This window comes from Botryllus schlosseri, chromosome 2 (assembly GCF_051294905.1).
Source record: "Botryllus schlosseri isolate E-star chromosome 2, Bs_hap1, whole genome shotgun sequence".
NCBI classification, from domain to species: Eukaryota; Metazoa; Chordata; class Ascidiacea; order Stolidobranchia; family Styelidae; genus Botryllus; species Botryllus schlosseri.
The window spans coordinates 32281017-32293129 of NC_137237.1; the positions used below are offsets into that span (position 1 = coordinate 32281017).

General features: G+C 41.0%; 1 protein-coding gene across 1 annotated transcript in view; it reads right to left on the reverse strand.

The window, feature by feature from the left end:
* Nucleotides 1-12113, reverse strand: part of LOC145458083 (solute carrier organic anion transporter family member 4C1-like) — a 37043-nt gene that overhangs the window by 546 nt on the left and 24384 nt on the right. Inside the window, exons 10-12 of the mRNA XM_080336401.1 lie at nt 7681-7840; nt 1466-1626; nt 283-488 (exon numbers count right to left, since the gene is read on the reverse strand). Of these exons, the coding sequence (XP_080192527.1) occupies nt 283-488; nt 1466-1626; nt 7681-7840 (527 nt within the window). The remainder of the gene's footprint in view (nt 1-282; nt 489-1465; nt 1627-7680; nt 7841-12113) is intronic.

Here is a 12113-nt window from a genome sequence, read left to right on the forward strand (position 1 = left end):
TTCCTAGGTATGCCACTGCAAACGACGTGACACTACGACCGTCTTAATTCGACGATTGTTTGCGTTTAACTTCCTGCAACCAATGATGAGCAAGACGCTGGCTATTTTGATCACCTCTAAATAAAGGTTATTCAGTTATTAAAGTGAGACAATTTAACTTTTTAGTCGGGCTGTATGTTAGCAGATGATGTTCACGTGCTCAATAAAGACTCGAGGTCCATACCTAGTGAGCTATAAAGATGGAGATTGTTTAATATTCAAATTGCATCAGCGATTACGCACCAATCAAGAGCATCGATAGGCCCATTCTGGCGTTGTCGTATATCCAGCATGACCCCCTTCCTGCGCCGCACAAACGTTCCTGCCATAATATGCACGTCGTGTCGATTACCGCGCCGAACGCAATAGGACCTGGTATGCTTCCCAATGCTCTCATGAACATCCACTGTACACCAATGGCAAATGATCGTTGCGAATCCGGTACGCATCTTCAGACAAGTAAAAAAGTTATACTTTTTTGGCAGCCTCACGACAACCAATACCACACAAGATGAGATTTCATATTTTCCGATACATATCCTATTCCATATTTTATTTCTTAATCGTAGTTCCAATCCAAATGCCCATCCGTTGATACTTTTAATTTATTGAAACATCGTGACAAAAATTGAAAATTACTTGGGAATTCAAAATTACATTCGATCAAACAAAGCATAAAAATAGGATATTATTCGAAAGGCAAATCATAATCTAATTCCGTGAATATCGTTCCATATACAGTCAAACTGTATAATATAGACATCCGTTTTCGCAAATCAAAATGCTAATCATAATCACACGCAATGCAAATTTCGAAATCCTGTACACCAGTCTTGGTTACAAGTTGAAAATACTGATTTCTGTTGCAGATCCAAACTCTATGTGTATCATTTACAAGTGGAATTTCATATCCTAGTCAATTTTCTATGTCGTTACACTGAGGAGGTAATGAATCATAAATCTTGACTCTAATGTCTTACAGATATTGCCATGGATTTCAATTCGAAACAAAGCAGATATGAGTCGGATTTAGATTTACGGTATTAGTGAAGTCTGTTTCGGATTCGGACTTGTAATCTCGATTAATTGCAGATTTTGATACGTTTTAACCACGTACTAGATATAGATTGGGATATGAACAGTTGAACATAACATATAACATACTGTGCATTCGGATGGTAATTCGGATTGGCAACTTATATCGGGGATATACTGGATAATAGTTGTATAGAAATTACATGGAAATCGGACAAATTCTTCAATTCAAAAATCCATATGACGTAATGAAATGTGGATTGCACGCAGTGTTCAGGGTAGATGTTTGATATGACGCCGAGAAGTTCATTGACATTTCTCTGATTACTTGTCCGTCATTCATTTCAGCACCGCGTTGAAGTAATAAATAATTTTTATGACTATCTCTCACCTAAACGTTACAACCAATGCTGGTACCGTTGACATGAAGCAAACCATAACAACGACGAAGAACACGATCAGGAAAGGCGCTACCAGATTGCAGTTGTCTTCACACAGACCTTCCGTTGCTGTGGAATTACCGCTGGAGATGCACCCGCATTTGTTGTATTGCTATAACACAAATGCGACATCAAAATATATTTACAGTATCGCAGGCTATATATCAGGGGTGGGCAGACCTGCTTCATATGGGAGCCGCTTATCAAAAATCTTAGCCACAACACAAAAATTCGAAAATATAAATTTATGACTTTACAATGAAATGTAGGCTACCGAATGAAGTATATTATTGCGTGATGAGACGGTGTGTCTCCGCCTATGGGGTGCAAGGTCTTTGAAATCAGGCTGATATGCAGTGTTGGGATGACTCGAGTCACCTTTTTCGTGTGACTTGGCTCGACTCGGGTTAGTTTGCCAAAATGACTCGACTTGACTCGACTCGGCGTATCAGAAATGTGGATTGACTTGTGACTCGGAGCAAAATTCACTAGTCAATTTCAAGTCATCAAATAATCGTTGTCACTAAAAATCACTGTATCTTGCATATGTTCGGATTGCTCGCGAAACGCCGTTGTAACCCGTGAGAGCGACCAATCAGTCAATGATCGTGCGTTTTACTGAGCCTCCATTGTTCTCTCACAAATAAATTGACCGCAAACGAAGTGGTCGAAGCTTACAGCTTACGTGCTTCATTACTGCTAAAACTTGAGGACTCAGATAAACAGAATGGCCATCTGAGATGGAATATTCTGCTGTGTAAGCTCACTTTATTTGTCAAATTGCCAATAACCTACTGATACAAACACATTACTGTTTAGAGATGTTTTGTTGTTGAAGTTTTGGAAAAAATATTGTTTGCGGAAATCCATTTTCTTCTGTGATACACATAACCGGTATTCCAGAATAACTTCAAGATGAGCTGCTAGATATAAAAGACTAGGCCGGACGTTGTATGTTCATTAAATAAATGTTCTCAATTTTGGTGCCAATATGTTGCGATCATACCCAAAGGTGTCTTCGCGGAAGCGTTACGCATCATTATTACAACCGCCGCCACCTGCACCTATCTTTGCGGAAAGGGATTGTCGGCAGTCGTTCATATAAAACAGACTGCTGGATTTTCAAGACACGACCGCATATTTCAAGAAATGCAGCTACAGAACTCTCTTTGAAAAAAGTTTTTCCCAATTTCTATACAAATAGTACAGGAAGTTATTTTCCAGAAAAATCACTTTGTCGCTGTTTATCGAGCCTATTACAGATAACATTTGCACAAGGCAAACGGTGGTTGCACGATAATTGGGCTAAATTTGAACAGGAATCAGGGGGTCCGCGGGGGTCGGTGACGGTCCAAAGGGGGTCCGCGAAGACAAAAAGGTTGTGAACAACTGATTTAGTTGTTTAGAACAGTGTTTCTCAACCGCCGGTCCGCGACGATATTCCTGCCGGTCTGTCAGGTATATTACAATTTTGTACCTTAATTTCGAGATGCAATGTTGACGGCGACAAGTACAGAATAGATACGAGCTGACTCATCGCTAAACAGCGCAGTTTGCGCGATCATTCGTTTACTATTCATTCCTGTTGTGCAGGATCGTAACTAGGGAACCCCAAAGCGCCCAATTAGAGACGGGGCTTAGCTTGAAAAGGACCAAAAATTATTTTGCAAATGAACATAATTCATAGCGTATTTCTTTGAAACTTTTTCCAACAATTTTCAATTTCTTTTCGTGCCTTGCGCGATTTAGTGTCAATAAATGCTTTGCTTATAGGTGCCCTTTTCCGTGAAATACGCATGATTTATAAATATAGGCATTTCGGCGTCAGCCATTACCGGGCCACGACGCACCATCACATAATGAAGTTTAGGCTAACATGGGATTCCGAAAGTTGTGCAACGAGAAAACCACGTCACGAATGATCGAAAATGTTTGCTATTGGCGCGATTAGGCTAGATAAACTCTATGCTTACACTGAGTAGAATGAATGTGCTCACAAGTACAGGTGAAGAAATCCACCGAACTGTAGGGTCTGGGGGCGAAGCCCCTGGAAGTATGGCTTATCGCCCTGTAGGGGCTCAAATCCAACGTTTTTAGGGTGGGCTGACGAAGTGATTTTCCGGCACGGATTTGCGCATAGCCGGTATAGCTGCTGTAGGGTGTTTTCTTGCAGCACGCATTGTATTCGTTGTTTCCAGAGTGGCCTGCGTCTGGTGGCAGGGGGCAATGAGCAAGGTAGCACGACAAGGTGCTTGGTTCTACTCAGACACGCTTCTTCTATCGATATTGTCAATTACAAGAATATCACTCGGGTGGGCGTGATCGGTTAAACCCACGGCCTTTGGTGCGAAAGACTGTAAATGACTTTCGGCTGTAGCACGTTTATCTGGACAAGGCAATTTTACCTTGACTCAGCAGACTCACTACCATAAAATCACATTCATGCCGTCATGAATATTAGGGATGGTGTGAACGTGAGGTTCACGCTCGCGTTCTGTGTGTGAACCTCGGAAATTTAAAGGTTCACGTTCACAAACGAACCTTTGAAGGTTCTGCACTGTGAACCTTTTTCATATATTACAATTTTCACTTCATTATAACATCTTTGGTTGAAATTTATTGCATTTCCAATGCGGGCCACTCAATCAATGGCGCTGGCAGCATTAAAAGAAACACTAAACGAGCATGCACCTTGACAATCTCAAAATATTACTTGCTTTATGTTACAAAAGTTTGCTCGAAATATCCAGCTTTCGGTTTGTGAATATTTAGTGACTCTCGGCTGTGAGCTTGACCCGCGATCACACAACATCAAAAGCGAAAGTCACTACATGTAAATTAGCGAATGATGCATTTCAACCAATCAATGAAATTGATATCGTTGTCTGATGTAAAAAATCTAGCTGGCGTACGGGGTCAATCTTGATTTCATATGTTTATTGTATCATAAAAGTCAAATTCGTGCGATTGGGGTGTTGGCTACTACTGCATAACGTATTAATGAGGTAATATCAGTAGGAAGTATAGAAACCCGATTTACACGCTGCTCAATATCAACGTAGCAATACTCAGACGCCGAATACATTGTCAAGATAGGCCTAGACCAGGGGTGACCAACCTTTTTAGCCAAAGGGCCACATTCGATTGACGAACTATCCCGCGGGCCACTCTCCGCGCGAAGCGCGAACATTTTTCGAAGTTCATGGGTCAATAATATTGTCACTTGACTAAATTGCGGGCTTGCCGTATATCGCTGGGCTTAGTTTGCAAGGAGTGGATTATTCCGTGCCTAGACATATTGATATCGAAAGCTTCGACCAACATGCGTCAATCATTTTGTGCCTAGGTTTCATAGTCGACGGTCTTTCTACGAGCGCCAAAGCAAGGTCGCATATGTTGAACGACACTTTGTCTCGTAATCGCGAATATAGTTGGACTTAATCTGGTACATTAGGCGTTCTTTCATTTTCACAAAGGGGTAACAATATTAAAAGCAAGAAATCGAGTGACAGCATGTTGCGTGAAGCGTGTAGAAAATTATTACTTTTGATAAATCTATCGCAAATTATTCTGCTTTATTGTAGTGTACGAAGATCTACCAAAATGTGACTGGCTCATGGATCTGCCAATGCGTCGAAACTGATATTTAAGTCTGCACATCTCAAGTGTTGCAGTCAGACTAATCAAATTTTTGGTTGGCCTTGAAATTTCACAATCTGTGCAATCCATTGTTCATAATATTACTAATTTCGGAAAGTACCTTGCGGGCCACTCAAAACCTTCTCGCGGGCCACATGTGGCCCGCGGGCCACGGGTTGGCCGGCCCTGGCCTAGACAGTTAACGCATAAGCTTATATCCCCTTGCAAGCGACGGATAATATTGAATTTATGGGATTATTATATCATTTGATTGCCCCAGTTGATACATTTGGTGACATTTAAAACGTCAATAAGTACTTCAGCATTGTGTCGTTATGTGGCCCGAGTCGTCGCTACAGGTATCGTGTACATCGGTGGTTCTTAACCTTTTTCCTTCAACGCCCTTTTTCTAAAATTGCATGTGTATGACGCCTCTCTATTTTGAGGACTGTAGTAAAAAACAATGGGTAAGTGGTCGAAGCCTAAAAGGTCCTTACGAATTGGGACTTTACTATTGGAAATATTTCGCGCTTGAATCGCGCCCGAGGACCACTCGAATAATTAACAAGATAATAACTGTATGTGCTATATTCGGGATCAAATCAAGGTTATAGGTACGGGCTCATACCATCTTGTTCGAGCCCGATGTACATCACGTCAGGCATTCACCTCTGCGATTGGCATTACGGGAAAGTTAATTGTATTGGGTTATGTTTTATTGCTTTGTGTGACTAGTAAATCAACTGAGAGTGTGGTAGAGTTCTTTGCTCACATTGAATTTACTACTGCACCCATCTCTTAATTTTAACATAAATATATTCTACACAAAGCGACCCATATTATATAACGTTCATGTATATTGTGGGTCATAAAACTAAACAGTATCATCCTTTATGATACAATGAAGAAATACTCTGACGATTTAATTTTGTAGCTCTCAAATGCAAGTATAGTTAGTTAATCATTTTGGCCGGAAAGCTTCAAAGCATCTTTAATGTATAAAGGGGTGCAGCAGTGGTACAGCAGTGTCTCTTCGATTTCGACACGATGCGCGCTGCAGGATACAATGTACATGAATGTACCTATGTACCTATAGTTAGAAACATTTTGTGGAAAATAACCCGATCTAGCGTGACGGGAGTGTTTTAACGGGGAATTGACGACCTAAAAGTACGCGCACTTCATTTTACACGAATTATAATAAGCCACTGTATTGATGGCAACATCGCGCGACAAAAAATTTCTAGATTTGACAGATTTTGTCGAATTTGAATTTGCAATGAGAACTCAAGGATATATAGAACTATTATTCTATTATATAATCATATGCCCCTACTACACCATCTACTGCGACGCCATTTTTCTTCAGCGGCCTCTATACCACCCCCAGAGCCCAGCGCCCCCCATATCGCACCTGAGAGTTTACGCCACCTTTAAAATCCAAATCGCCCCCTGGGGGCGCTCGAGACAAGGTGAAGAACCACTGGTGTACATTAACATAGGATATCACTTCATCGAAATGTAGGTTTGGTAGTAGCAATATGACGTCACGTGACGTCATGAGGTTCACGTTCGCGTTCATACATAACCTTTCAAAAAAGTTCGCGTTCACTAGAACCTGAGCCTTTCGGAGGTTCACACCATCCCTAATGAATATACCTAATTACGATCAAGACTCTCTAACTGTCACTCTCTAGCATCATATATAGTTGCAAAAAACGGTTGCATCGCCATATACTTCACATTTTGGCTTCATTTCAATTTTGAAAGTTCACCGGTCCGCCAGAATTTTTTTGGAATTTTACCGGTCCGCCAGGTGAAAAAGGTTGAGAACCACTACTTCAGAACGTGTCGTAACATTTTGTACACGGGAAGTAGATTCAACTGGTCACTAATTTCCATCTATGAAGTGATGTGAAAAGTACACAAATATGACATATTGACTACTCATGACATCACAGTTGATGGGGCGATATCGTATTCTTCCACTTTTTGACTGTACCGGCAAACATACGTTATACCCATAGATAATGATACAAGTTCAAAGACGGATAGTCTGTGTGTGATCGCAGTTTCAGAGAGTCAATCAGTTTAAAATTAAAACTTGAATCAGTTTGAAATACTTTACAGCGATATATAAAACTATACATAGTTCTATATATCCCTGATATTTTAGAGCTACTTATGGGTAGAAAATGCAGATGAAAAATTATTTCCTGTGTTCGATAGTAATATTTTGGTCTCACGCATGACCACTGTAGTCGACAAACATGAATACCACAAACTACAACAGCCGTGTATTATTAAAATGTTACTACAGAACACACTCTCTCCCGAGAGAGAGAGAGCGAGAGAGAGAGAGAGAGAATATTTTTTTTCGACAACCGGGCAAATCAGTAACATACTTGGTCGGAATGCAAAGGGAGAGATATGATATACAGATTTGCAAGTTATTAAGTCGGGGCTGGATATAACTAGAAGAAGAAAATAACAAAATATTCCGTAATGCACAAAACCATGTACTTGCCGCGTCATCTTCCACGTAACCAGTGCATCCGGCTTGACACGGTGAAAAATATCCTATCTTGTCGTCACCGCACACTGGCTTGAAATACGCCTCCTGACAGTTGCAGTCGTAATTGCAAGTCGATGTCAAATTCGATGGCGGATGGACCATTTGAGAGTCCCTAAAATATATTTTGGAAGTTTAGAGGTTCACGCAGATCGCTCAATAAAGTCTGTGGGCTGTGAAAGGTTTACTTACGGAGACTGGTCAACATCCTGGGTTACCAAACCCAACATCTCATCTCTTAAAGCAGGGGTCGGCAACCTTTTGGTAGTCACGGGCCAAATTTCGAGTGTACAACTTTTTCGCGGGCCGGAATTTTTATAATACTATATTTTATGCTCACTTCGGTATATTATCCTACATTGCTGCAATCTCAATCCTACCATTAACAAAACACATTTATTTACACTTCAACAACGCAAAATAAATGTGACAATTGACGCAGCTTACTTTGTGATAGGTTTTCAACTTCTGGTAACAAGTCAGATGAAGCAAGAATCTGACCATATTTTAAATGGGCGTCCGAAATAGTGATCTTAGCTTGCTCTTCGTGAATTTCATTGTTGAAAACTATTGTTTACATGCGTACGTGCTACCAAATATCGATGCAATTTCTTTTGCATTGTTGGTCAAGTTGGGATAAAGACCAATTTCAAGAAGGTACTCTTTGTAAAGTCATGCAGCGATATGCTCTTTGTATGAAATTTGTCTTTCAATTCAACTGCATCGCATTTCGAAACGGCCCGTTTGAAATTTTCAGGAAATGGTATTGGCGTCCACATTAAACGGACTACTGAATAGTCGGAATTTATTTTATAGAGAAGCAATTTATGAAAAGCGGGTGAATATTCAGTAAATAAATTTCGTATCACAGTTACAAATGTAGTGTTGGTACTAGGTTTTCTCTCCTCCAGTATAGGAACGTGAGCATAATTTCTTTGTATTGTTGACATTCCCAGGGTCGCAGATTTGTTTCGAATGCGCCTCAACATCTCATGTATTCAGCTGTTTTCCCCCGAAGTTGCAAATTTGTTCAGATGTGACGTTAGATGTACAAAGAAAGCAAGATTAGATAACCATTTTCGATTACAAGATTATGAGTCGGCGATATTTATATTTTCGAGGAGAGTTGCTATTTCATTTCTCGGTTCGTACACTCGTGCAAGCATAGCTGCTCGACTTAATGCGCCAACATAGCAGATATACAGGTAATCGCCATATTAATTCTCTGCTGCTTGTAATTTATCTGGCGTAAATGTTGGTGATTCAGTTTGTGAGACCAAATCATATAAACAGTTCATCATTGTGGCCAAAACACTATTCAGGTTTGTTGCCTTGGCGCACAATGCCTTCTGGTGAATTTAACTATAAATAACTAACCTACGGAGGCTAGTTATTTATAATTAAACAGTGTACGTTTTGAGATTTTGTCATTGCGTCTGAGATGTTCCAAGCGTATTTGGCGGGGGGCATAGCGTATAGTGGTGACGATAAGTGCCTACCAATCTGGCGGCCCGACTCGATTCCCGTCGGAGGTTTATCTGGGCTCCTCTTCCCCCGCCGTCGTCGTTCTTACGACGACAAAAAATCCAAGAAAAAGACCCGAGAGAAGAAAGAAAGCACTCACTAGGTATGGAAAGAACTAGTAGAAAGGGCCGCGGCTTCAACAAGATCAACATCGAAAAGAACTGTGACATCAGGCACTCTAGGACGAGGTGGATGTTAGAATGACAGAATCGCAACTGCGTGTCGTTCGACCTCCTCCTATCTGTTCATGACATCGCATTGTGTCTTATCGCATGGCACATTGTGTATGACTTGTTCAGATGAAAAATATAACTCAACGATTGATTGATTGATTGATTCCAGCAAGCAGAGGAAGGACACCTTTATTGTCACACCCCATCAGAGTGGTAAACCCTTTAAAAAGTATGGTACACCTTCGGTTGCGAGATACACCCGATTGATAAGTTGCCTACTGATGTAGTCTACTCTACAGACAATCTCCATCTCCTATACTTCAACCACCTTCGTTGTATGGCGTAACAGTAGACTAATACCATGTAGGCTACTTATATCGTGGATATGCCGCATTCTTTCCAAGCAGTGCTGCACTGCAGATTGAAACTCATTATGAAACGGCGGGCCGTATTCTCGTGATAACTAATTATGATGTCGCGGGCCGGACGATTTCGCTTGGCGGGCCGGATCCGGCCCGCGGGCCGTAGGTTGCCGACCCTTGTCTTAAAGCATAGGGGTGACCATCCTTTACTGCCAAAAGGGCCACATGAGATTTACGTACCATTGCGCGGGCCGCGTGAATGTTGATGACCTTTTTAGTCTTCCGATAAGAGCGAATCAAATTAGGTAACGGTAAAAACAATACTCACAATAGTAGGCCTACGCATCAAAATCAAAAACAATTATAGCATGAAGACTCAGAGCCCAGCTATCACCTAGCCGCGCTCAGCGCCAAATTTTTTTAAAGTTAATGAATGAATTCGGTGAATTGGTACTTGCATATATTGCGGGTCGTCTCTGCACACCGCTGGGATTATTTGGCAAGGAAAAGATTACTCGGCGCCTGGACTTATAAATACCAAAGATATCGGCTAATATGCGACATATTGTACTTATGGTCAATGGTCATATAGGCCTACGACGACCTATGAAAAATGTGGCGGGCACCTGACTACGCCAATGCGTCGGAACTGATAATTTAGTCATCAAAACCCCAAATTTCGATGTCAGGATAATCAAATCTTGATTATTTGGTTTTGGTAATTTATTTTTGGATAATATAACTAATTTTGAGAATCACTCCGCGGGCCACTCAAAACCTTCTCGCGGGCCAAGTATGGCCCGCAGGCCACAGGTTGGCCACCCCTGTTCTATATGTTACACTTTCGTATTGAATTTTCCAAATATTCCAAACACTTAATATTCTGAAGATTAGAAGAGTAAATGCACATTATCCACCTCCATATTAAATTGTTTTGCGCCCACAAGCGCCACAAGCCACTCTGCTGTGCTCACAATAATTCGTGAGCCAGATTTTCGTCACAGTCATATTGGTTGGAGCGTAAAATCCGACAGTGCGTTATTGTGTATCTGAGATTGAAATTCATTTTTCCTCCAAAGTCTTTGCGAACGTTGATCGGGAAATGCAGCAATCCAGCCCGATTTGTCAGTATAATCAGCAAACAATTGCCGCAACGCAAGCTACTCATAAACCCTTTGTGTTTGACGTAATAGACGAATTGCTGATTGCATACACGCTTTCTCGCCTGTTGTTTGTTTGTGGTATTCATTCTTTATTACGAATCCGCGTCTGACGACTTCTTAGAGCACGGTCCACTTCTGGACTTTTTTAAAACACCGCTCAAGCACATCGGATGGCGGGGAGCCTAGATAGCCTTTGAAGTCTGTAATCATATGTTACATGCACGACCTTAACTACCGCACCCCAATCCCTCAATTGGTGCATTGAGCTCGAAGAGGGGCCAAAATTATCTCATGAATCAATATAAATGATAAAGTATTTGTTTGGAGAATTATTGAACTTCTGTCAAATTTTCTTCGCGATTTGACATCGTCAGATGTCTTCGTTTTAGGGGTACCCATCTCCCTAATAAAATAATACGCATAATTTACAGAAATAGACCTTTTTGTGTCGGCCATTACCGCGCCACGACATACCAAGACATATGAAGTTTAGGCCAACATGCGACTCCGCGAAATGTGCTGACAAAAAATCGACAGGGAGAAAACCTTTGTCGAATAAATCTAAACCTTCGGTATGAGCATGCCGAATTGTCCATTGACTAGGCACCTAACTGTCTGTCTCTAAATATTGTTGTCGGCAACAATTCATACTAGGCCTAGTATATGCAATTGCCAATATCATTGAACGAATACGCGAAAATATTCACGCGAGGCGCGACCAGATAACTGTTACGCACTGACAACATACTAAATTGGCGCCCACAAGCAGTGGTTTAAACGTTAGTCGCTAAAGGACGTCTGGTGGGTGGCGCAATGAAATTTGGATGAAAAGTGGGTCGCGAACTGAAAAAGATTGAGAAGCTCTGTTCTACGATATATTATAATAGGACAATACCTTTGTTATATGTAATTGTGTAAATTATGTTACTGGTAGCAGTGTTTACCACACTAGTTTTACATGGCATGAGATCTTTCAACGTTCGAAATTACAATCTTCTGCTCTCGTACATGGTATATAGATGACCCATTTCGCAAGGCAATTTCACCCGTGAAAATGCTGAAAATCTAATGTAACGATGACTTCTACTTTAAAAAATACGTTAAATTTAACGCGAGCTGCTCAGCTTCAGAACTGTTGAAGTAAAATTGGATTTAACCATTTCAGT